The sequence below is a fragment of the Nycticebus coucang genome, chromosome 16 (assembly GCF_027406575.1).
Source record: "Nycticebus coucang isolate mNycCou1 chromosome 16, mNycCou1.pri, whole genome shotgun sequence".
In the NCBI taxonomy this organism is placed as follows: domain Eukaryota; kingdom Metazoa; phylum Chordata; class Mammalia; order Primates; family Lorisidae; genus Nycticebus; species Nycticebus coucang.
The window spans coordinates 8,720,500-8,747,193 of record NC_069795.1 but is presented as its reverse complement, the minus strand read 5'-3'; the positions used below and the strand labels follow the sequence as shown (position 1 = coordinate 8,747,193).

General features: G+C 45.0%; 2 protein-coding genes across 12 annotated transcripts in view; one reads left to right on the top strand and one right to left on the bottom strand.

Moving 5' to 3' along the window:
- The window catches only part of HLCS (holocarboxylase synthetase), a 219,862-nt gene that overhangs the window by 171,049 nt on the left and 22,119 nt on the right, over nt 1–26,694 (bottom strand). For 4 of the 11 annotated variants that reach the window (XM_053564715.1, XM_053564712.1, XM_053564711.1 and 1 more), the window contains exons 2-4: nt 15,033–15,170; nt 4,286–4,448; nt 1,697–2,643 (exon numbers count right to left, since the gene is read on the bottom strand). In XM_053564715.1, the coding sequence (XP_053420690.1) occupies nt 1,697–2,643; nt 4,286–4,337 (999 nt within the window). In that variant the 5' untranslated portion in view covers nt 4,338–4,448; nt 15,033–15,170. Of the gene's footprint in view, nt 1–1,696; nt 2,644–4,285; nt 4,449–15,032; nt 15,171–21,552; nt 21,773–22,969; nt 23,050–26,694 lie in introns of those variants that run through there. The other 7 variants (XM_053564704.1, XM_053564705.1, XM_053564710.1 and 4 more) reach the window with 5 other exon arrangements.
- Nucleotides 25,070–26,433, top strand: LOC128567527 (nucleoporin NUP35-like). The gene has a single exon (XM_053564717.1). The coding sequence runs from the start codon at nt 25,466–25,468 to the stop codon at nt 26,093–26,095; it is 630 nt and encodes a 209-aa protein (XP_053420692.1). The 5' UTR covers nt 25,070–25,465; the 3' UTR covers nt 26,096–26,433.

The following is a 26,694-nucleotide window of genomic DNA, read 5'->3' as shown; positions in this document are numbered from 1 at the left end:
GACTTAGCTTCTTGGAGGTCTAGAGAGGGATGCGGTATTACAAAATGAAAGCAAAACAAAATTTAAGAAGTAAACAATTCTCTAACTCAATAAAAAGATCCCTATAATAAAACAAAATCTGTTCCCACTCATCTTGGGAATTCTTCTGGACAAAATATTTATATCTCCTTAGTTTTCTTTTTGTTTGTTAGTTTGTTTTGGGACAGAGTCTCACTATGTCTCCCTGGGTAGAGCGCCGTGGCATCACAGCTCACAGCCAACTCAAACTCATGGGCTTAAGTGATTCTCTTGCCTCAGCCCCCCAAGTAGCTGGGACTATAGGCGCCCACCACAATGCCTGGCTATTTTTGTTGTTGTTGTTGTTGTTGCAGTTGTCATTGTTATTTTAGCTGGCCTAGGCCAGGTTCAAACCACCAGCCTTGGTGCATGTGGCCAGCACTGTAACCACTGTGCTACGGGCGCCAAGCCATATCTCCTTAGTTTTGTCATTAGATTATCGAATCTTTTTTTTTTTTTAAGATAGAGTTTCACTTTGTCACCCTTGGTTGAGTGCTGTGGTCATAGCTCACAGCAACCTCAAACTCTCGGGCTCAAGTGATCCACTTGCTTCAGCCTCTCGAGTAGCTGGGACTAGAGGCACCCAATACAACGCCCAGCTATTTTTAGAGACAAGGTCTCACTCTTGCTCAACCTGGTCTTGAACTCCTGAGCTCAAGCAATCCATCCACCTCAGCCTCCCAGAGTGCTAGGATTACAGGCGTTGGCCATGGCACCCCGACCTCAATTATCAAATCCTTCTGAACAAGTGAGTGTTCATTTAAGTCTAACAAAAACCTTTGCCTAAAGCATTAAACGTTTCATTATAAATTATGAAGAATTCTGAAATAGTCCATCCTGCTGCTGTTCACTAACAAAAGCTAAAGGGAGAAAGAGGATGGACGAAAGAACAGCAGAAGAGCCAAAGGACCTCCAAGGTATGGAAAGTAAATTAGAACTTTCCTTTGATCCTCTTTTCATTTTGTCCTTACCTATGTATTAATATGCTATAAGCCTAATAACTTCAATTTGCTCTTATTCGAAGCTTTTTCGAGCCCTTAGATGTTAAGAGTAACAAATCATAAGAAAAGAGTTGGGAATTTGGAGATCTTGTTAACACAAACTACCGCTGTAACCAATTGCATATTTTTTTTGTTTGTTTGTAGTTTTTGGCTGGAGCTGGGCTTGAACCCACCACCTCCAGCATATGGGGCCAGCACCCTACTCCTTTGAGCCACAGGCGCCACCTACCAACTGCATATTTAACATGATGGTCACTGGCATCTGGAATTGCCACCCGAGGCTTTCCACTTTCCATGATAAATAAAGGATTGATTATATTAAACACAGTGTACTGTGAGACAAGAAAGTAGACCAGTGTATTTTAGAAAGGTCATTACTAGTAAAGATCAACACAAGATCCTTGGTTAACCAGCAAGCTCAATTCCTTCATCACATGTCTTTCAGTTAATCAGGGTATTCATGAAAACCTGAACTAAACTATACCTTCTGCTCACCATCAGCAAAAGCTCCCAGCCAACAGGAACCTGCAGCAGCCCGCAGCACACAAACTCTTAAAATCTTCACATGTAAAGCCTTAAAGAGCATATTCCCTCTCCAAGATCCCCAAAGGTCATCAAATTAGCACCACCCTCAGTACCTGACAAAGAACAGCTTCTCCTCCACACGCTCCAAAAGGCACTTGGATAACCATCCTGTCCTGGTCCTTGTTCTCGAGGTGGCCCTGGAGCTTGCCCAGACTAAGCCGCTCTCCAGGGACCTCCTCGTAAACACAGCCACTGCTTAGGATGCTGAGCGTCACCTTACTCTGGTCAGACTTAGAGAAAACCAAGTTCTGGACTGTTTTCTGCAGGACAGCCTTGCATGTCATCTGAAAGCCACCAAATGTGAAGGACGAAGACAGGCCCAACACCTTCCCTCCCTGAGAAAGGTAGGCCATGAACTTCTGGTGCAGATCTTTGGGAATGGACTCTCTGGTGGCCAGGACCAACAACAGACAATTGTCTGGCCACGGGTCTCTGAGAGCACTTTCCTGCAGCAGGTGGTAGAGAAGGTAACTGTCAGTGTCCACGCAGTCAGCCAGGACAGACTGGACCTGCTGGAACCGGCCGAGGGCATCCTGGGAGTCAGAGCCCACGTAGATGAGAATGTTGGGTGCCTTTCCCGTGTTATTGACTCTCCTCTCTTCCCTTTCAGGGCAGGTCTCATCAGCAACACTCTCTAAACTGCTGCTGGATTCATAGGGAAGATCTGGAATGTTCTCTGCAGATGCAAACTTGACTGACTCAATGGTGCTGTTCTCTAGTTCCAAACACTCATGGCAACTAGACAGATGGAGGTGATAATGCTCAACAGAGCCCCCTCCCCTGTCACTGTCCCCCGCAGGCTCACTCCCAGAGGCACTGCCTCTCCTCTGCTGCGGTTCTTCACCAAGAACCCTTGGGCCATCTTTGCCAACGTGCTCCATGATGTCCTGCTTGGGCTCAATCTCCAGAGCAGGTTCAGGGCTCGGCTGCAGGACTTGAGCTGGCTTGTTTGAGGCCTGATCCTTAAGTTCTTTTAAAGCAGAGTCCTGCAAGTGCACGGCTAAAGCACAAATGAGAAAGATAATTAGCTGGCGCTTCCAGTGTGTCGTGCAGGTCAGCCTAAGAATCCTATCATCCGGCATTCCATGACCTCCACTCCAGGACAGCCACCTGCACGGCTCCCACCTGCAGCCCCACCTCAACTCAGTGGCCTCCCTTGGAACCGCTACCTACTCCTGCCTGCTGGGAGGGTGCCCCTGAGGACCCCAAGTGAGATCCTCAGTTTCCACATCTTTCTTACACATACCAGGGAACCTACGATCCTCTTAGTGACTGGCGAAGAAAGTGAGATCCGGAGAGGTGACTTTGCCTACTTATTTACAGATTCAATTTCATGGGTGTTATTCTCCTACACGTCTGCGTATATGCTAATGAAACCGAGGAAAGAAGAGAACACTCTCCCTAGAGTCACCTCAGCACACTCCAGTGAAAAGCTGCCCTCAGGACGCTGCTCAGGATCAATGAGGAAAAGGGTCTTTCTAGGATCTTGTCACAGGACTGGAGTGTAAGTTCCCAATCACTGATTCCAAAGCCATCTATGGGGCACTCGCTCTGTGCTTGATGTGGTACTAGACACATGCACGTAGCAAAGCAGAAAGTTAAATGGTTGCACAAACTGCCAGAGCTGCCACGGCTTTCGCAGACACAGAAAGTCTGCCTTTCAGCTTAATGAAGGAAGAACAGTTGGCATGTTTCCTGAAAAAAAGATTGGTTCCAAAAAATGGTGGCGTGTATGTTTGAAATACAGATCTGGGAAGAGTCAGATTTAGAACCTCGTAGTAACACTTGGTTGCTTCCCACTCAGTGAGAACTATGGTCTATAAACAATACAGTATTGAATTGTGTGAAATAAATGAGTTCTGAATCTGAGTGCCTTCCCATAATGCAATTATGGACAATACTTGCTTAAGAAATTTAAGAAGCGGGCAGTGCCTATGGCTCAGTGAGTAGGGCACTGGCCCCATATACCGAGGGTGGTGGGTTCAAACCCGGCCCCGGCCAAACTGCAACAAAAAAATAGCCGGGCACTGTGGCAGGTGCCTATACTCCCAGCTACTTGGGAGGCTGAGGCAGGAGAATCGCCTAAACCCAGGAGGTGGAGGTTGCTGTGAGCTGTGATGCCACAGCACTCTACCGAGGATGATAAAGTTGAGACTCTGTCTCTAAAGAAAGAAAAAAAGAAATTTAAGAAGCACTACAGATGTAACCCCCCTCAAAAAACATCTTGACTAAAGCATCACAAGAATGGAGAAGCATGAATCCTATGTACTCAATTTTGATATGAGGACAATTAATGACAACTAAGGTCATGGGGGGGGAAGGAAAAGCAGAGAGAGGGAAGGAGGGACAGGGGTGGGGCCTTGGTGTGTGCCACACCTTCTGGGGGCAAGACATGATTGCAAGAGGGACTTTACCTAACAAATGCAATCACTGTAAACTGGCTTATTGTACCCTCAATGAATCCCCAACAATAAAAAAAAAAAAAAAGAAAAAAAAAAAAACATCTTGACGCATGTAATGAATTTTATACTATTACAGTTAAATTGAGCCTGTTGACTGAATCACACTGAAACTAAGAGCTGCCTTACGTCATACCAGCATGAGTCCCTAAGCTGATGACCACAGTATCCAAAGTTACTTACAAACAATCTTTTGGGGTATCAGTCCATTATCCATCTGGAGTCTATCTTCCATGAACGCCACCCCCAGTTTGCTGAAATCATCCACACTTGCTTCAGCAATTAATCGATAAGGCTCCCCAGGTCTGCAAGCTAATGGCAAGCAACAGTCTGACCACTTCACAATCTGAGAAAAAGCAGGTGAGGGAGGATGAAGAAAAAGCAGTTAAAATTTTTTCTTCTCTAAAATAACTAGACACTTCATTATTCCCTTCAGGCTTCCCACCACTAAGTTACAGTCAGGCAAAACAAATTACTAAATATTGCATTTTATTAATATCAAAGTTGTTTTGGCTTAAACATCCTCATTTCTATCTTATAAAGCATTAAATAGAACTCATTTAAAAGTAACTGAAGTTTCAACTTCTTTAAGGAACTAAAAAGGAAAGGGCCATTCCCCAGATACCAGAAAAACATAGTGCTACCCTTTAACAATATAAAATAGGAGAGAAAAAGTCGACAATTAAGGGTGTCCAACCTGTGGCCCACGGACCACATGCTGCTTATTTGAGGACTTCTTTGCTTATCTGTGATGGCGATATCATGAAAATTATCCATGGACCTTTTTTGTACTCATCAGCTTTCCATAGTGTGTATTTAATGTGTGGCCAAAGACAACTTATCTTACTCCAACACGCAGCAGAAAAGAAAAAGGTTGGACAGCCCAGCACGGACCAAAGGGTGGCCCAAGACCAAGTACGTGAGACCTGCAGGTTCCCAACCAGGACCTCTCCCCCTCTCCAACTCTGCTGGAGCTGGAGCTGAGGAATCAGGAAAGACTTCTAAACATGCTTCCGCCCGGATTCCCACGCTTACAGAAATGTGAGAACCACCACCAAGGACGGCAGCAAAGGTCCCTGTCTGTGAGGAAGTCCACATTCCCACCGCAAGCAGAGGGGAAAAGGGAAAAGAGAAAGACAAAACAGCCTTTTACGCCTTCCAGTTTTTACGAAAGAAAAATCTTAAACTAGGACATGGCTGTGAGGGTTCCCAAAGGAGATGGGAGCCTACTGGAGCTCAGAGCCTGGTTCTGGAGTCAACCTCAGCTAATGGTCTGTGTCTATCCTTAGCAAGCCTCTCAGCATCCTCATATGCAAAATAGGAGGGATGCTAATATTAATGCCAGTCATCTTAGAGGTTTGTTGTGTTATGGAGATGAAAGAGTATATGAAATGCTCCCAGGAGGAAGCTTGGGATAGAATAAAATATTCAATTAATGAAAGCTGCTTTTATTAGCTATTACAAACGTGGCTTTAAAAGCAACAGTGAGCATTGTAGTCTACGATCCCATGAATGATCCCCCTACTCCTAAAAATACCTTCCCAAGGACATGCTGCCTCAAATTTCATAATTAGAGATACATAACTTTGAATTCTATTTTTCATATTGGTGGCTAGGTTTTTTAAATTCCTCCTGAAAACTATGAAATAATGCTGGACAAATAAGTGAATAAAATATCATCTTGAATGCATTGAAGAGTTGACTAGATAATGGAAAACTACCAGCCAACTGCTGGGATAAGCCCCAAACCCACAGAGGTAAGGGCGATTCCCGCAACCCAAGACACTTCTGCCCTGAGGGTAGTTGCTCCTCCAGGAAACATGGGCTACAAAAGTCAAGGTCCAGCTGGCCTAAGGACAGACATACAGGTCAGTGGAACTGAGATCGTAGATCCAAACTCACATGTTTATGAGCAATTTAAAAAGTGCCAAGACAATTTAATGAAGAAAGGGCAGTCTTCACAACAAATGGTGCTTGTACAATTGGATACTGGATCTCCACATGCAAAAGAATGAAGATGGATCCAGACCTCACACCATGCACAAAAACTAACTCAAACTGGATCATAAACTTCAATATAACAGCTAAAACTACAAAACTCTTAGGAGACTCCATAGGTGTAAATAAATCCTTATGACCTGGATCAGGCAACGGTTTCTCTAACATGACACCAAAAATACCAGCAGCAAAAGAAAAAATAGATAATTTGAACTCAAAATGTTTTGTGCTTCAAAGGACTTCATCAAGAAGGTGAAAAGATGATACAAAAATAGGAGAAAATATTAGCAAATCATTGAAGACCTCCTACACATAAAAAGACAAATAGCCCAACTTAAAAGTGGACATAGGATTTGAACAGACATTTCTCCAAAGAAAATACACAAATGGCCAATAAGCACATGAAAAGATGCTCAACATCATCAGTCATTACGGAAATGCAAATCAGAACCATAACAAGATACCACTTCATACCCACTAGGATGGCTACAATAACAAAAGATAGATAGGCTCGGTGCCTGTAGCTCAGTGGGTAGGGCACCAGTCACATACACCAGGGCTGGCGGGTTCAATCCCAGCCTGGGCCTGCCAAACAATAATAACAACTACAACAAAAAAATAGCCAGGCATTGTAACAGGTGCCTGTAGCCCCAGCTACTTGGGAGGCTGAAGCAAGAGAATCACTTAAGCCCAAGAGTTGGAGGTTTCTAAAGCAAGAGAATAGATTAAGCCCAAGAGTTGGAGGTTGCTATGAGCTGTGACACCACAGCACTCTACCCAGGGCAACACAGTAAGACTCTGTCTCAAAAAAAGATAGATAATAACAAGGATGAGGAAGAAATTGTACACTTCTGGTAGAAATACAAAGTCACATGGCTGCTTGGGAAAAGAATTTGCAAGTTCCTCAAAAAGTTAAAGAGAGTTGCTATATGACCCAGCAATCCCATTTCCAGGTATATACCTAAAAGAATTAAAAACATATGTTCAAGCTTGGCACCTGTAGTGCAGTAGATAGGGCGCCAGCCACCTACACCAAGGCAGGAGGTTTCTTTTTTTTTTTTTTTTGGCCGGGGCTGGGTTTGAACCCGCCACCTCCGGCATATGGGACCGGCGCCCTACTCCTTGAGCCACAGGAGCCGCCCAAGGCAGGAGGTTTCAAACCCGGCCCAGGCCAGCTAAACAATAATGACAACTGCGACAAAAAAAAAAAAAAAAAAAAAAATAGCCAGACATTGTGGCGGGCGCCTATAGTCTCAGCTACTGGGGAGGCTGGGGCAAAATAATCGCTTAAACCCAAGAGTTTGAGGTTGCTGTGATCTATGACACCACAGCACTCTACCAAGGGCGACATAGTGAGACTCTGTCTCAAAAAAAAAAAAGTATGTTCACACAAAAATACTTACACACAAATGTTCCTATCAGTATTATTCACAGAGTAAAAACAAACCAACATTCATCAACAGATGAATGGATAATAAATGTGTACAAAGGACTATTTTTTTAGCCATACAAAAGGAATAAAGGGGCTAGACACGCCTGTAATCCTAGTATTCTGGCAGGCCGAGGTAGGGTGGATTGCTTGAAATCAGGAGTTCAAGACCAGCCTGAGCCAAAATGAGACTCTATCTCTATAAAAAATAGAAAAAATGAGCCAGGTGCAGTGGTGCACATCTGTAGTCCCAGCTACTTGGGGGACTGAGACAGGAAGATCCCTTGAGCCCGGAGTTTGAAGTTGCTGTGAGCTGTGCTGACACCACTGCCCTCTAGTCTGGACAACAGGCTAGAATCAAAAAAGGAATGAAGTGTTGATACATGTTACAACACGGAGGAATCTTGGAATATGTTATGGTAAGTAAAAGAAGCTAATAACTGAACTTCACATACTATACAATTCTATTTGAAATGGAATAAAATATCTAAAAGAGGCAAATCAGTAGAGTCTGAAGTAGAATAGTGGTTGCCAGGGGCTGGGAACTGGGCAGTGGACAGTGACTGCTGATGGCTATGTGGTTTCTTTTGGGAGTGATGAAAATGTTATGGAATTAGACAGTAGTGAAGGTTTCACAATTTTGTGACTCAATGAAAAACTACTGAACAGGAAGAGGTGACAGCACAGTACTTTTAAAAGGTAAATTTCACAGTTTGTGAATTATATCTCAGTATTTTAAAAGGAAAAAAAAAGAGTTGAGGCAGTCTTCCTGTTTCTATGTACTCTTCCAAGATAACCTAGAGTCCTAATTCTAAGAATTAAATCCTGGCTCCTCCAGTTAACGGCTGTGTGACCTGAACAAGCCACTTAACTTCCCTGTGCCTCAACTTGCTATCTGTAAGGTAAGGTGACAGGAGAATCTATCTTGGGAAGTTACTGGAAGAACTGGGATAATCCATGAAATGGTCCATAACAGATGTTCTTGAAATTCCAAAACCTGGAGGCCTTAGAACAAGAATTCTCAGGAGAAGCCACACTCCAACCCACTCCCTAAAAGGGCAAAAACAGGCTGGGGGGTAGGAGCTGAAGAAAATCTCAGACATCACAACAGTCTGTGGTCCTCTAAGGGCCAACCCAACCCCACAAAATCTTATCCCTTAGTAGTTCATCTCTCTCCTTACAGGGAATTTAAATGGAATTTAATTTTTATCCTTATAGAAAGAACAATGAAAATAACATGCTCTAGAAGAAAAAGTCATAAATTCAGGCTTGTCGGGACAACTCATTAAGTGGTCAAGATCACCTAGAGAAAGAGAAACCTCGGACTTTTCTCTTGGCTCTACTCGGAGTCTTCCTTCCGCCTTATCACCTACATCTCCCACCTCTTCCCAGACACATGAGAAGGGAGTGAGAAGGATTCACCCAAAGGGTCAGGCCTGACCAATGTTTCAGCAGATTTCTACATTTCAAAAATGACATCTTTGAGGGCGGCGCCTGTGGCTCAGTGAGTAGGGCGCCGGCTCCATATGCCGAGGGTGGCAGGTTCAAACCCAGCCCCGGCCAAACTGCAACAAAAAAATAGCTGGGTGTTGTGGCGGGCGCCTGTAGTCCCAGCTACTCAGGAGGCTGAGGCAAGAGAATCGCCTAAGCCCAAGAGCTGGAGGTTGCTGTGAGCTGTGATGCCACAGCACTCTACCAAGGATGACAAAATGAGACTCTGCCTCAACAAAAAAAAAAAAAATGACATCTTTGATCCAGTACAAGTATTCGGCTGATCTCCAGCTCTGGGGATGCAGGAAGCATGGCCGTCCAGGACGAGGAGATAAACCAGTGCCTCACAGGGCGGGCTTTTCAGGTGAGGGTGGTGAGTGGGAAACATGAAACGAACAGCACAGACCTCAACCTTATGCGGGAAGCTAAACGCAACACTGTCCCAGGCAATCAGAGGAGAAAATGCTCAGCCAGTGGAGACACCACCCGAGTTCAGTTGCTTTAACACCCTGCTGTGGCAGGCACTGGCTTAGGGATAAAAGGAGCCAATAATTAAATTCCCGCACGCCTCTGAAGGAAGACAGGCTCAGGGGAGAAACAAAGGAGGAGGAAGGACGGGCAGAGGCCACAGAACAATGCACACGCGTCCCTCATCAGGTTTCTCAGCTCGGCCTGAGCACACTTCCTGTTCTCAGAGGCAGGCCCACGAGCCAGACCGTGCAAACGCCTTCACGCAGCGCTGGGTCTGCCATCAAAGCTCAGCTGCTCTGTCACTGATACTCCGTCCAGCGTGTTTGCCTTCCAGTGGATAAAGGCAAACAGGACACTTTAAATTTGCACTTCAAGATGGAAACAAAGGGATAGAGAAAGAAAGGGGAAGTCAAGCAAAAGGCCTGACTCCCTAAGATCAAAGCTACGGAGGTTGGCCCTAAACAAAGGGAATTCCTCCCGGAAGCAGCACATGGAGCTCTGGCAAGTAACTAAAGCTCCTGACCGATGTCACGATTCATCATGACATAATGACAGGCAATGAGTATATGCTCTGCTCCACTTAAAACTCACATCCACAATAGCCCAGGAGTGACACACACCAGGTTAAATTAGCTCGTGTGGCCCTTCCCTGCAGCAAACAGTGCATGGTGAGGGGAAGCTCTGCCCTGGTGGGGAACAGAAAATGAGTATATGCTCTGCTCCACTTAAAACTCACATCCACAATAGCCCAGGAGTGACACACACCAGGTTAAATTAGCTCGTGTGGCCCTTCCCTGCAGCAAACAGTGCATGGTGAGGGGAAGCTCTGCCCTGGTGGGGAACAGAAATCTCAGCAAACGTTAGTTACCCAGTCAAAGGATTGATGTTGCCAGTGATTCTCGTCTTCTAAATCATCTTAACTGCATGAGAGGTTCTGAAAAGTTCTAGTAACAGCTCGGTGCCCATAGCTGAGTGGCTAGGTTGCTGGCCACATACACCGGAGCTGGTGGGTTCAAGCCCGGCCTAGGCCTGCTAACCAACAATGACAACTACAACAAAAAAAAAATAGCCAGGGTGTTGTGGCAGGCACCTGTAGTCCTAGCTACTTAGGAGGCTGAGGCAAGAGAATTGCTTAAGCCCAAGAGTTGGAGGTTGCTGTGAGCTGTGACACTACAGCACTCTATCCAGGGCAACAGCTTGAGACTCTGTCTCAAAAAAAAAAAAGTAAAAAAAATATATAAAATAGGGCAGTGCCTGTGGCTCAAAGGAGTAGGGCACCAGCCCCATATGCTAGAGGTGGTGGGTTGAAACCCAGCCCTGGCCAAAAACTGCAAAAAAAAAACAAAATAAAATAAAATTTTAAAAACAGGCTTATAGGATAAGGATCTAAAGGAAGAAAATATTTTTGTACAGCTATACAATGCATATGTGCTTAAGCTAAGCGTTATTACAGAAGAGATAAAAACTTTAAAAATTAGGCCAGGTGTGGGCTCATACCTGTAATCACAGCACTTCTAAAGTGATCCTCTGGATCACTTGCGGTTAGAAGTTCAAGACCAGGGTAGGGCCTGTGGTTCAGTGAGTAGGGCACCAGCCCCATATATCAAAGGTAGTGGGTTCGAACCCAGCCCTGGCCAAACTGCAACAACAACAAAAAAAAAAAACGAAGAAGGGGCGGCGCCTGTGGCTCAGTGAGTAGGGCGCCGGCCCCATATGCCGAGGGTGGCGGGTTCAAACCCAGCCCCGGCCAAACTGCAACAAAAAAATAGCCGGGCGTTGTGGCGGGCGCCTGTAGTCCCAGCTGCTCGGGAGGCTGAGGCAAGAGAATCGCGTAAGCCCAGGAGTTAGAGGTTGCTGTGAGCTGTGTGATGCCACAGCACTCTACCCGAGGGTGGTATGTGAGACTCTGTCTCTACAAAAAAAAAAAAAAATTAAAAAAAAAAAAAAAAAAAACGAAGAAGAAGAAGTTCAAGACCAACCTGGGCAACAGAGCAAAACCCTGTCTCTACAAAAAATAGAAAAAGGAGGCAGGCACAGTAGTACGTGCCTGTATTCCCAGCTACTCAGAAGGCCGAACCAGGAGGATCACTTGAGTCCAAGAGTTTAAGGTTATGGTGAACTACGATCAGACCACTATACTCCAGTCTGTGGTCTCAGCTACTCAGAGACTGAGGCAAGAGAATCACTTGAGCCCAGGAGTTTGAGGTTTCTGTGAGCTATGATGCTATGGCACTCTATCCTGGACAACAGAGTGAGACTGTCTCAAGGCTCAGCGCCTGTAGCTCAGCAGTTAGGGTGCTAGCCACATAACACCAAGGCTGGCTGGTTCGAACCCAGCCCGGGCCTGCCAAACGACAATGACAAGTACAAAAAAAAAAAAATAGCTGGGTGTTGTGGCAGGCACCTATAGTCCCTCCCCTCCTTACCTGGGAGGCTGAGGCAAGAGAATCACTTAAGCCCAAGAGTTTGAGGTTGCTGTGAGCTGTGACACCACAGCACTCTACTAAGGGCAGCATAATAAGACTCTGTCTCAAAAAAAAGAAAAAAGTTCCTGGCTCATGTGATCCTCCTGCCTTAGCCTTCCAAGTACCTAAGACTATGGGTGTGCACTATGATGCCTGTCTAAAAACAATTATTTAAAAATTCACTATGTGTACTATACTAACTACAAGTTCTAATTTTTAATTGGTTTTTAAATTTTCTTGCTACTGAATTATTTGCACTCTTTATATCTGTTGGATATTAACCCCTTATCTGATGTATAGCTCGCAAATATTTTCTCCTATCTGTAGGTTGTCTGCACTCTGTTAATTGTATCCTTTGCTTTGCAGAAGCTTTTTAGTTTGACGTATTCCCACTTGTCTATATTTTTGTTGTCTGTGCTTTTGGGGTCAAATCCATAAAATGATTACCTAAACCAATGTCATATACTTCCCCCCCCAGTTTTCCTCTAGTAGTTTTAGGATTTCTGATCTTATGTCTTTTATCTATTTTGAGTTGATTTTTTTTCTTTCAATAAAAGCAGTGTGGGGGCTGAGGGAAAGGAAAAAGAAATGGGGTTGGGAGGAAGCAGGTAGGTGGATTCTGATGGGGGAGCCCTCATCTAGAAACTATTATAGAACTACATGTTCTAAAGAGTGGTGACTTCGTGGGCCTTTATTATATCATTTCAAATTAATGAGTAAATGAAAGCCATAATAAACCAATGCGAGAGTACATTTTGAACAAGGAGTATGACTAATCCAATTCTGTGCGTCTAGAATCCAAAATTAAAGTGGAATATGTTAAGATGTTTGAATTTGTAAACAGAATAAGTATTATTCAAAGACCTCTTTAAAAATGATTGCAAAGCTAGGCACAGGTGGCTCATGCCTGTAATCCTACCAATCTGGGAGGCTGAGACAGATGGACTGCCTATGCTCAAGAGTTCAAAACCAGCCTGAGAAGAGCCCGACCCTGTCTCTACAAAATAGCCAGGCGTTGTGGTGAGTGCCTATAGTCCCAGCTACTCGGGAGGCTGAAGCAAGAGGACTGCTTGAGCCCAAAAGTTTGAGGTTGCTGTGAACCATGATGCCACAGCACTCTACCAAGGCTGACGAAGAGAGACCCTGGGGTAGAAAAAAAAGTGATTGCAAATTTCTGGTAAACTTATAAGAATGGCAAACTGGAGTAAAAAGCCAAGGAAGAATGGATTACCACATGACAAGGACTATTCATATAAAAAAAAAAGTATCAACAATTTCATATGATAAGACCTGACTGTTTTAATAAATTTACTTTTAAAACAAAAATGAAGTTTCTGAATAGTCTTTTCTGCATTCACAAAAAAAAAAACTTCCTATCAAAAGTTGGTCTTTTTCTAGCAAAGACCCTCTGTAAGCACTGCTTGTTTGGACTTTGGTCAATAAAAGCTTTATTTCCTTAGGAATCTCAATGACCCAGATCTCTTTAAAAGTACTATTTTGTTCCTCTGGAAAAGGTATCTACCACTTAGCAGCTAGCAGTTTTAAACACATCATTTAATCTAATAACCTTGGTTTTCTTTTTTTTTTTTGTAGAGACAGAGTCTCACTGTACCGCCCTCTCTCGGATAGAGTGCCATGACGTCACACGGCTCACAGCAACCTCTAACTCTTGGGCTTACGCGATTCTCTTGCCTCAGCCTCCCGAGCAGCTGGAACTACAGGCGCCTGCCACAACGCCCAGCTATTTTTTTGTTGCAGTTTGGCAGGGGCTGGGTTTGAACCGCCACCCTCGGCATATGGGGCCGGCGCCCTACTCACTGAGCTACAGGTGCCACCCAACCTTAGTTTTCTTTAAATGACAATTATATCTTGCAGAGCTGTAAGCTTTCAGGGTAATGTATGTAAAACATCAGCACCAGCTCAATAAATGGTACTATTATTATCAAAAGTGTACATAAGGCTGAACAACACATTATGAACCTTCAGGACAGAGCATCTTGTCCAGCGCACTAGACTGCTCTCAGGCCCGCCTGCCAAATGCTCTATCCTCTCCGGGGCTCCACCCAGAAAGTCTTTTGCTCTTCTTTACTATCTGTCTCTACCTATTTTGGGCTACCTAGAATTCTACTCAAATTTCCTCTTCTCTCATCCCAATTCAATGTCATATAGATAATCCTCACAAACTGGGAAACCAGGAAACAGGGTTACCACCAGCAAAATCTCTACTGATTATCTACATGTTGGGCAAGGAACACCTGATGGGTGAGTGAAGGCAGAATGGCAGGAATAGCTCTTCATGGGCAGGGGAAGGGAAGAAAGGGACGAGGGTTGGGGGGGGGCACCCTCTCAACTCCTGTACTTGGCCCACATCTGATGGAGGGCATCCACAGAACACTTAAGCAAGTGTGTCCCAACTGGATTTGTATCCAGAATGATTAACTCTGACCACCAAGAGGGAAACCTAAGGAAGGAATATGAGACAGGATGATACTTTCACAGTTCACACAAAAGCTAATGAAGATGAGGATGAAATGAGGATGAATGGTGATGCTAAGACATCTGGGGAGGGGCAAAAGACCTGTCCCTTCATGGAGGTAAGGAAGAGGTGAGAGGAAGACCAGACTGGGGTGTTAAGCAGAAGAATACAAACAACTGGTTTTGGACAAGTTGCTGAGGTTGAAGTGTTTTCAGAATACTCAGGGCGAGATGTCTAGGAAGTAGGTGGCTATATAAGTCGTCTATTTCAGCCCATTTGGGAAGCGAGAAGTTGCACGAATGGACTAGAAAACCTGAGAAAGAGCATCCCTGGGGCAGTGCTGGGAGCCTGCCTCTTGTATAATGTGACCCACAGATACAAGTCACACACGCACCTGGTTTTAAATTTAAATTTAAAATTTTCTAGAAGCCACATTTAAAAAGTAAAAAGAAACAGGTGCAAGTAATTTAACGAATAGAATTAGTCCAAAACTTCCAAAAAGAAGGAGAGCCTCAAAGTCCAGGGAAAATATAAAAATATTTGGTCTTTATGGTCTTTTTGGTCTTTTTTACTTTTACAAGTAAAAAACATGTTACTCACTGTTTCTGAAGAGGAAGATGGTCTCTGTAAAGTCTCACCTTGTACCCAAATGCTCTCTGTCACAAATGCTATGTGTTCTGCTTCAAGTATAAAAGGAGAAACAAGAAATAGGGCCCATTTGTTCAAGTCTTCAATGGACTGTGTAGAGGGAAAGAAACGTAAAGAGGATTCAGTGTCACTTCAAAACACAACTGCCATGTGTCTCGTCTCCTCTGTGACATCCTCCTCTGTCATCTGACGCCCTTCCATAGACCACACGAAACCTATGTTTCTGGTTTAACTGTGACTATTCAAACAGCCACACAAGCCCCTCTGTGGCTCATGCCAGCTTCCACAACTGCAGATCTTTACTTTCAAACAATCACTTGTGAAACTGGGCTTATCCCCACCATTCCTATACTTATTGTGTAGGAGCTCTCTAAATACAAGTTGGACGCACGTTTAAAGGGAATGAAGACTCGGCACCTGTGTGTCAAGGGGCTAAGGCGCCAGCCACATACACCTGAGCTGGCGGGTTCGATCCAGCCTGGGCCCTCCAAACAACAATGACGGCTACAACCAAAAAATAGCCGGGCGTTGTGGCGGGCGCCTGTAGTCCCAGCTACTTGGGAAGTGGAGGTAGCAGAATTGCTTGAGCCCAAGAGTTGAAGGTTGCTGTGAGCTGTGATGCCACCGCACTCTACCCAGGGTGACAACTTGAGGCTCTGTCTCAAAAAAAAAGGGGGAATTAGGCCAGCTGGGTGTTGTGGCAGGCACTTATCATCCCAGCTCCTTGGGAGTCTGAGGGAAGAGAATCTCTTGAGCCTAAGAGTTTGATGTTGCTGTGAGCTATGACACCACTACACCTACAGAGTGCGACAAAGTGAGACTCTGTCTCAAAAAAATAAAAAATAAAAATAAAGGGAATGAGGCCAGGCAGTATGCCCACCTACAACCATCTCAGGGGCTGTTCTCGCATTCTTGCAGTCATCACAGCAGGAGGCACAAGGCAATTTGTGCCCATGCCTTCCTTACTGAGATGTGAGACACTGCCAGACTCCAGATTTTCTTAAAATAGTATTCATTTCTATTTCATAAAATAGACCGTATTTTACTATGTATAATGTGCATTTTTTTGCCCAATTTTTGAAGGACAAATAAGAATACATATTATACATGGGTAGCACAACTCAGGAGCAGCAGAGCCCAGCAGGCCTCCCATGGTCGCCATGCCTCCCAGCTGGGCCCACTGGGTGCACGAGGACCCAGGATCTGGTGGGAGTAGGCCAGAGCAGCCTCTTCTAAGCACTCAATCAGGAGAGGGGACAGTGGCGGGGCCGGAAAGGTGGGACACAGCCATAAGTGACCAGGGCCAAGGCCAAAGACCCGGCTATGTGGAGGCAACCAGAAGCCCTGTGCAAACCCCCGGAACCCATTTGACTGCCAGAGGGCCAAGTGGTCTCAGAAGCTCCTGCCCTGGTAGCCACGAGAATGGCCATCTTGGCTATAGCCTCCAATGTGGCAGGGAGGGAGGAGCTCCCAGGAGAGAGGAGAGGGGCAGCCTTCACAGAGCAAGTGGCTGTGAGAGAATGGTGTGATTTGTACGTTTATCAGGGGAGTGTTAGCCTACCCCAGATGTGTCTTTTGAGGGATGTTTTCCTGAAAGTTTAGACCAAGAAGGTGGGTGCACATTATACACAAGAGTGCATTATAAATGGCAAAATACAGTAAACTATTTCAGGGAAAGCCATCTGTGTTATGCAGAAAAGACATGTTTTAATGGGAAGGTAAACTCCAATCAAGAGTGATTTTTCAAAAAAAGAGTGATTTTAGTTTTTTTAAAAGCAGATTAAAATCAAGATTGATTAGCAGATCAAATATATCCATGTATCTCTGTTCTCCTTCCTGAAATCTCTCTAAAAAAATAAAACAGCAGGGCAGTGCCTGTGGCTCAAAGGAGAGGGACGCTGGCCCCATATGCCGGAGGTGGCAGGTTCAAACCCAGCCCGGGCCAAAAACTGCAACAAAAATAAAAATAAAAATAAAAATAAAACAGCAAATTGGTTTTAAAAGACTGTAACTCGCCAAAGCCAAGGTATACCCAGAACAGAAAAAGCTGAAACCTAATGCTGGGGTGGGAGGAGTCTTATCATCCAGAAGAAAGGCCTCTGCAGCAGGCCCCACTGTACCCCTTGCCTACAAACCTGGGGCATACCGATGCTTAATAAAAACCTGTAAAACTAAATAATGAATGAAAACTTAAGAGGGAAGCCAGGCACAGCTGACTCACACCTGTAATCCTAATATCCTGGGAGGCCAATGCAGGAGGATCACTTGAGCTCAGAAGTTCGAGACAAGGCTGAGTAAGAGCAAAACCCTGTCTCTATTAAAAACAGAAAAATTAGTTGGGTATGGTGGCAGGCACTCGTAGTCTCAGCTACTCAGAAGGCTGAGGCAGGAGGATTTCTTGAACCCAGAAGGTAAAGGTTGCCGTAAGCTAAGCTGATACCAGGGTACTCTAGCCTGGGCAACAGAGACTCAGTCTCAAAAAGAAAATTTAAGTGGGGAATAACTCTCCTCCATGGATAACCATAATTATCAATACAGCAGTTAAAAACAAAAATAGACTGTCTACTTTATTCCAACCCTGAATATATATACTATACAGATAAAAAGTTTGAATTTTCCAGTTTGTATAAACTTTCTTTGGTTATATGTATAAAATATGGAGACAATCTCAAGGCACAAGATGTCAGGCCAGATAGATTGACAATAAAGTATCCATCAGGCCCAGCACCCACAGCGGTTACCGCACCAGCCACATACATTGAGGCTGGAGGGTTCGAACCCAGCCCAGACAAACAACAATGACAACTGCAACAAAAAACAGCCAGGCATTGGGGCAGGCACCTGTAGTTCCAGCTACTTAGGAGGCTTAGACAAGAGAATTGCTTAAGCCCAAGAGTTTGAGGTTGCTGTGAGCTGTGATGCCACTGCACTCTACCAAGAGTGACAAAGTGAAACTCTGCCTCAAAAAAAATAAAGTATCCATTAACCCAATGATATTTTAAATCCTAAAGTAACAGCAGCTAATCACAAATAAATTGTCAGTTGTTCCAACAGCAAGCCTTAAACATCAGAGCTTAAACCTAACAACTGTAAAACACTCTTTCATTCATTTGAAATATTGAGCAACTACTTCAGGTCAAGCTGCTACACTAAACAGACCCAGTTCCTAGTAAGAAAAGGATAAAAACTAAAAATAAGAACTGTGACTTAAAGCCTATGAGAAGGCCTGTCCTCACACTCATACTTGTAATCCTAGCACTCTGGGAGGCTGAGGCGGGTGCATTACTTGAGCCTGAGCAAGAGCAGAGCAAAACCCCATCTCTAAAAACTAGCCAGGCGTTGTGGGGTGTGCCTGTAGCCCCAGCTACTTGGGAGGATGAGGTAAGAGGGTCATCTGAGCCCTAGAGTTTAAGGTTGCTGTGAACTACGACACCACAGCATTCTACCAAGTGTGACAAAGTGAGACTCTGTCTCAAAATAAATTAATAAATAAACAAATCAATAAAGCCAGTGGGGTGACAGAGCAGGGCAGTCCCAGCTAGTCTAGATAACTGAGGAATGTATCCCAGACGCAGCGATAGCTCAGCAAAGGTCTGGGTAAGGAAAGCTAACTGAACAGTGAGTTCCAGAATCCCTGAAAGCCCTAGGCCCTCCCTACTCGGGGCTGCAGAGGTAGGCAAGAGCAGAAAAGCTCTAATTACAGTTAGCAGAGTTAACAGAAGCCCGATGAAGCCATGAAAATGCGCAGGAGTACAAAAATCCAAGAAAAGTAAGACATTTTCATCTCAATGCTTTTATAAGTTTAAATTTCTACTCTGACCTAAAACCCTAAAGGTTATTTTTTTCTTTGTTTAATTAACTGACCCAATTTGGAAACCATTACAATAGAAAAACCCATCTCTCAACTTTTCTTTAAGTTATCTTTCTCAATCAAGTTCCTAAGAGAATTAAGCCCTAATGCTAAAGCCACTGACTGGGACCAGTCTCTGGCCAGGTAAGAACCTAGCCACACGCAGGAGGGGAGAAGCAGTGGGAAGCTGCATTTGCATTTACAGCCACCCCCCTTGCTGGCATCACCACCAGAGCTGCTCCTCCAGTCAGATCAGTGGCAGCATTAGATTCTCAAAGGAGTGAGAACCCTGCTATAAACTGTACAGATGAGCCAACTAGGCTGCGCCTCCTTATGAGAATCTAATGCCCCATGATCTAAGGTTAAGCTGAGACAGTGATGCTAGGACTGGGGAGTAGCTGCAAACACAGATTATTATTAGCAGAGAGGTTTGACTGCACAGAGACCATATCAAATGAATGAATGCAGACTCATATCAAAACCATCCCCTGATCCCCTCTGTGGAAAAACTGTCTTCCATGAAATGGGTCCCTGGTGCCAAAAAAGTTAAGGACCGCTCTTCTAAGGTACCCACTGAATGTAATATGTAATGAAACCCAGAAATAAATCCACACATCTATAGTGAATTTATCAGCCAAGAACATACACTGGGGAAAGGAAGGTCTCTTCCATCCAGTGCTGCGAAAACTGGATGCAGAAGAATGAAACTGAAGTAGACCCTTATCTCTCACCCCATGCGAAAATCAAATCAAAAGGGTTTAAAGACAAATCTAACCCTGAAACCATGAAACTACTGAAAGAAAACATCGGGAAAAAGCTTCAGGACATTGGGCTGGGCAATGATTTTTTTAGTAACACTCCCAAAACACTGGCAACCAAAGCAAAATTGGACAAATGGATCACATCAAGCTAAAAAGCTTCTGCACAGCAAATGAAACAATCAACGATGTGAGGTGACACCGCAGAATGGGAGAAAATATTTGCCAACTCCCTAGCTGACAAGGGATTAATAATCAGAATGTATGTATAAGGAACGCCAACCACTCAGGAAAAAAATCAAATAATACAATTTAAAAATGGGCAAAAGATCTGAATAGACATTTCTCAAAAGAAAACATACAAATGACTGACAGGTATATGAAAAAATGCTCATCAGAGAAATCCAAATCAAAATTACAAATAGGTAACACTCCAGTTAAAACAGCTTTTATGAAAAGATAAGGGAGTGGGCGGCGCCTGTGGCTCAGTCGGTAAGGCGCCGGCCCCATATACCGAGGGTGGCGGGTTCAAACCCGGCCCCGGCTGAACTGCAACTAAAAAATAGCCGGGCGTTGTGGCAGGTGCCTGTAGTCCCAGCTACTCGGGAGGCTGAGGGAAGAGAATCGCGTAAGCCCAGGAGTTGGAGGTTGCTGTGAGCTGTGTGAGGCCACGGCACTCTACCGAGGGCCATAAAGTGAGACTCTGTCTCTACAAAAAAAAATAATAATAAAAAAGAAAAGACAAGGGAGAAAGGAGAACCCTCTTGCTCTGTTGGGGGGCACATAAATTAATGCAACCACTAAGAAGAATGGTACAAAGGTTCCTCAAAATACTAAAAATAGAACTACCATCCTATGTAATGAACAAACTTCTTGCCCTTATTTCTAGGTGGTACTAATTACGCACTTTCCTTGGGAGAAGGTAGAAAACAGTCACTCATATTCAATGTGTTAGATAGTACACCATACTGTACTAACAGGAAAGTATGTTTTACTCACTAGTGGCACAATTTTATCCCATACCTACGCATCGCCTCAATGAAATGTTCAAACCTGAGATAGGATTTGAATTCCACGCTGGTGCATACATAGCAAATTTCATTTTAATCCGAAAAGTGGGCCAACTTTCCAGAAGAGGAAAGGGCGAGAATCCAGCTGAAAGCAAAACACTACTAAATGTTAATGAAAACGCTGTTAGTGATGTTCATGAAAATTTTCGAACAGCACTGTGAAGTTAAACCCAGTTCTAAAAATAGCTGAATGGAAAAACTATTGTTCCCCTTCTTACATCAAAGCAGTGGAGTTTTTACAGAGATTAAACGACCGGCCCAAGTCACAGCTGTAGGTGGCAAAGTCAGCTGAGATGCCAGCCATCAGGCTGAATACTGGGCCATAAACCAAAGGCTGAGTGTCAACCGAAATACGTGCAAAGACAATAAGTGGGGTTCCCTAACTGGTAAAGGAGGGGACTGTAGATGGAGGAGGGAAAGGGCAGTTCTTGTCATTTCGGGTGTATCTGATAGAAACTAAGGACTGAGATTTCTTTCCATATTCAGGTTCAAACAAATGCCAACCCACGAGGTAGGGGGAGGATGTTAGGTAAAGCCTCCAGGTGGGCGCTGTTCCTGGGGTCCAGGTGCTCGTCCGCAAAATGCACGGACGCACAGGTACGCCCAGACCGAACGCAGGAGCCGAGCGTGGGCACCCTCGCGCCGCACGCCCGGGAGCGGCGCCCAGCTCCCCAGGCAGAGCCCCGCGCCTCGGTCCCCCGCCCTGGTCTCCTGGCCCCCGGGCCCCGGCCCTTCCGGGGTCCACACGCCGGGCGGCGCTTCCGGCCCGCCGCGCCCGCCCCCGGCACGCCCACCTGGCTCTCGCCGACGCAGAAGACGCGACCGCCGCGGCTCAGGCACACGCGGGAGCCGCGGGGTTGCGCGGCGGCGCCGCAGAAGGTGAAGGAGCAGCGCGAGGCGCGCAGCCGCCGCACCGTGGTGCGCACGAGCGCGGCCGGCCGGCGCCCCCAGCGCGCCCACAGGTACAGGTAGCACAGCGTGATGAGCATGGCCGGGGGCGCGGCCGGGACGCTGTCCCCGCCGGCCGCCCGCCCGCAGGCCGGAAGAGACGCGCCGCCCCGCCCCGCCCGGGGAGGGCTGCGCGGGGGCGGGGAACGAGGAGGCCGGGGACGGGGAGGGCGGCGGCGGGGAGGACCGGCTGCTGCAGGAGAAGGGCTGGGCATCTGGGCGGACGGGGGTGCTGTGCCCGGGGCGAGCGGGGAGGGACTGCGGAGGGGATAGGAGGCCGCGTTGGGTGCGGGGAAGCTGCTCCTAGGACCAGGGATGGAAGGGCCCCCTAGAGGTGGCTCAGGAGTCGGGGTGTGGAGTGCGATGCTCCAAGAGTTAGAGGTTGCTGTGAGCCATGTGACATCACGGCACTCTACCGAGGGCGATATAGTGAGACTCTGTCTCTACAAAAAAAAAAAAAAAAAGATGTCATGGTCTCAGGATACATCATGGGAAAATTATGTTTGGGGGTCAATCATGTAGGTGCAGGGGCAGCACCGCCTGTGGTAGCCAGACTCCAGCTTCCTTTCCTGGGGCGGGGCGGGGGGGCGGTTTGTACGTATGTCGGTAAGGGCTGCAGCCAGCATTTGTTAGCCTGCACCATTCTGGGAGTCAAACAGTGCTTGCCCAGCCTTTGCCCAGTCCAGGTGGGAAGATAAGGTGGCCCTGTTTTTATTAAATTATACAGGTCCTCACCCAGAAAAGGTTTTAAAGTAAATTACATAAATGTACATAATGCAGTCCGTTTGTTTAATAAGACCAAACAGAAGGTGGAAACGGGTCAGCACCAGAAGGGATGTCCTGCCAATAAAGCTGCAGATTTGCAACATGCGAATCTGCAATTTGTGAGCTTCCTGAGACCAGTGGAAAAAGGAAAACATCAACTATGGTTCACAGGGTTCTTGTCCCCAAGGGAAGCATAATTATTACCGACTCCAGTAGTCTTCTCCCACGGACCCTTCCTTTAAAAGGCACACTGTGTAGGGCGCCGACCCCATATGCCGGAGGTGGCAGGTTCAAACCCAGCCCCGGCAAAAAACTACAAAAAAAAAAGCACACTGTCTAAAGAACAGTGTCCCCAACAACCCTGAAGCATAGCGAAGAATTTCATAGAGTTGCTTCCTGTCCTGGCCTTCGACCTAATTAGATGGCATGATGCAGTAAAAGCAATCAGGTACACTGCTCCCAACAGATTTTTTTAACGTTCCCTGACAACTTATTTACCTGCTTTAGAATAGCAGTATAGAACATCCACTCTCAGAACTTCAGACTTCGGGTCAGCTGTCTTGGTAAATTCTGCCCCACTGCATGTAGCAACAAAAGATATATAAATAGAGTGTACAACTGGGCTCAAAAACAAGATAAGCATCAATATGGACCAGAACTAGGAGGGAAGAAAGTAAGTGATGAGCAGAACTAAATCCACATCCTGCACTTCCCTGTGAGACAGTGGGAGCTGGGAAGTGAGTTCCGTATGGTAACAAAACCTAAAATTGTGTCACCGGAGAAGGAAAAGAGCAAGTACCCCCTGGGGAGGGTTCAGGCCCTCCTTGATAACACAGGGCTACAAGTCAGGAATTAGAAAAATGGAAAGTGGTCAACAAAATGATAAACCCTAAATGTTTAACTGTACCAACACGTAACCTTTTAGTTAGCCACCTTTAAGTTTGCTGAATTATGGCTACAAGGACTACTCTCCCATACCCACAAGGTATATGCAGAGGTCGTCTCTTCTACCTGAAGTTAACCAGCACATCTAGCCTTCCCAGGATCTTTAAGGGTTTTGTGATCTTTCTCCGTCAGGCTTTACCCTTAGGTGATTCAACATGTCATAGTCCGGCGGCACCTGGGGCTCAGTGAGTAGGGCGCCGGCTGCCGAGGGTGGCGGGTTCAAACCCAGCCCCGGCCAAACTGCAACCAAAAAATAGCCGGGCGTTGTGGCAGGCTCCTGTAGTCCCAGCTGCTCGGGAGGCTGAGGCAAGAGAATCGTGTAAGCCCAAGAGTTAGAGGTTGCTGTGAGCCATGTGACACCACGGCACTGTACCCTCGGGCGATACAGTGAGACTCTGTCTCTACAAAAAAAAAAAGATGTGATGGTCTCAGGATACATCATGGGAAAATTATGTTTGGGGGTCAATCATGTATACCGGTTCTAGGTTATACATACAGAATGGGGACCACCATGGTTCAACAAGAACTAGAACTGTCTCTTGCATTTAAAAGTATTTATGTTATCCATGCCTGGGAAAGGAAGATTGGGGGAGGTGGACATAAAAGAAATTGAACAGTCACACAAGCTCTGTTTATGATCCCTCCCTACAAGAATTTCATTTCATTTTTCTTTATTTTTTTTCACTTCCCCAAAATGTGAAGCATAATTTCACTTTTCAAAGAGGCATGGATGGAGCTTAGCTTAGCTTCATCAGCACCAGGCAGCAAATGAAAAGAAGGATGCAAAAATATTATATCAAGGGGTTGTGCCATGTTTGTCCCTGACCCCCATCCTAGAGTCCCTCACTACTCAAAGTGTGGTCTTGAGACCAGCAGCATTGACATCACCTGGGAGCTCACTAGAAATGCAGACTCCCAGGCCCCACTAACCCCCAAATCAGCATCTACACATTAAGGTTTGAGAAGCTCTGCTAAAGTCCACCTCTGCTATTACCTGGGCCTGGGTTACTGTAGGCTCTCAACAAGACGTATCCAAACTACTATGGAAATTCAGATCACAAATGAGGAATTTAAAAGCAAAAGTCTGTCATGTAAGAATGTCACTGTCACCACAGAAAGCCATCAGCCAAAGAGCACATCAGCCAGCCACTGAAGACCACCTCAGTAACTCATCAGAATGACTGGCTTTCTATAGGAAAAGTTCTGCACAGTCTCAAGAAGTCTAGTCCCCTGCCATTAGGAAGGTATGCTCTGGAAATAATGGTTTGGGGACAGTATAGAACAATGTCTTACACCCCAGTGAATAGATGACACTCCCTAGTATGCCTATTATGCCAACACAACTCAGAGAACATTCAGGCCTCCTGTCAGTCATACGTAAGGATGGTTTGTTTTTGAAATAAAGAATTTTCGTCTAGTAGGAAGCATTCAGTAGAAGCTGAAATTTAACTGTAAATAGTTCAGTTTTAGCAGTTAAAGTACATAGTCTCTGTTTTATAAATGAAAAAAATCCATTGCCTCCACAACAGTGTTGGGAGTACTAAAAACATTAAGTTTCTGAATTTAAAATGCTATTCAGAGTTCCAAGAACAACTGTTTGATAAAGTACCATCTGAATAAATAATTTAAATAGGAGAGTTTCCGCCATTTTTGAAAATCGGGAAGGTGCCTGGGATAAGTGTAATTGCCGCCACCATGGCAGCCTTTGCCGTGGAACCTCAGGCGCCCATGTTGGGATCTGAACCAATGATGCTGGGTTCACCAACATCTCCGAAGCCAGGAGTTAATGCCCAGTTCTTACCTGGATTTTTAATGGGTGATTTACCAGCTCCAGTGACTCCACAACCTCGATCAATTAGTGGTCCTTCCGTAGGGGTAATGGAAATGAGATCACCTTTACTTACAGGAGGATCACCACCACAACCAGTTGTACCAGCTCATAAAGATAAAAGTGGAGCTCCACCAATTAGAAGTATATATGATGACATTTCTAGCCCAGGACTTGGATCAACGCCTTTATCTTCAAGAAGATAGCCAAACATTTCAGTAATGCAAAGTCCTGTTGTTGGAATTACAACTACTACCCCTGGAACAGGGCAAAGTATGTTTAGTCCAGCAAATATTGGTCAGCCACGAAAGACAACATTATCTCCTGCCCAGCTGGATCCTTTTTATACTCAAGGAGATTCTCTTACTTCAGATGATCATCTTGATGACACTTGGGTGACTGTGTTTGGGTTTCCTCAAGCATCTGCTTCCTATATATTATTACAATTTGCACAATATGGGAATATCTTAAAACATGTGATGTCTAACACAGGAAACTGGATGCATATTCGTTATCAATCTAAACTGCAGGCCCGGAAAGCCTTAAGCAAAGATGGGAGGATTTTTGGAGAATCCATCATGATTGGTGTAAAACCCTGTATCGATAAAAGTGTTATGGAAAACGGTGACAGATGTGCTTTATCGTCTCCATCTCTAGCCTTTACACCACCAATCAAAACGTTAGGCACACCAACACAACCTGGAAGTACTCCTAGGATTTCTACCATGAGACCTCTTGCTACAGCATACAAAGCTTCTACTAGTGACTATCAGGTTATTTCTGACAGACAAACACCAAAAAAAGATGAAAGTCTTGTATCCAGAGCAATGGAGTACATGTTTGGCTGGTAGTATAAGTATAGGAAGAGCTGAGAACTCAACTACCAAGGAGGCGGTTGTGACACTAAAACAGAGTTGGCAGAATACTGCTGGTTTCCTTCATTCGGTTAGTTATATAACCACTCCTAGCAGTATTGGGATTGCTATCTCACACTTCTTTTAAAAAGAAGCTTTTGTCTTTAAGGATACAGCCTATTTGTAGCTCGCACTTTAAAAGATGCTTGAGTTACATTTTAAAGAAAACTAAAAATCCTGATAAATAGGATTTTGTGCTTTCTGTTTTAGTGCATGCTTAAGCATAAAAAACTCAGCATTGATTACTGTAAATTAAATAACTGAATTTGTGGTGAGGCTTTGTTGTATTCATGAAAAGCTGGGGTGAATTTCATGAAGGGGAACTATAGCTGCTTCTACCAAGACATAAAGATTATAATTAGCATTTGAATTATGGTCTTTTAATTTAGATAGTATTTAATATTTTAATTCTCCTTGTTTGTATATGTCTTGTTGTGGATTATCTTTTACTATTGGAAAACAAGAACATTCTTTTTAAAAACCTACTAAAGTTTCTTGATAATAAACGTTTTTGTCAATTATATGTATAAAAAAAA

What these genes read in the sequence shown, in the direction of transcription:
- LOC128567527 (XM_053564717.1), top strand. Translation starts at nt 25,466, where the DNA reads ATGCAAAGTCCTGTTGTTGGAATTACAACTACTACCCCTGGAACAGGG.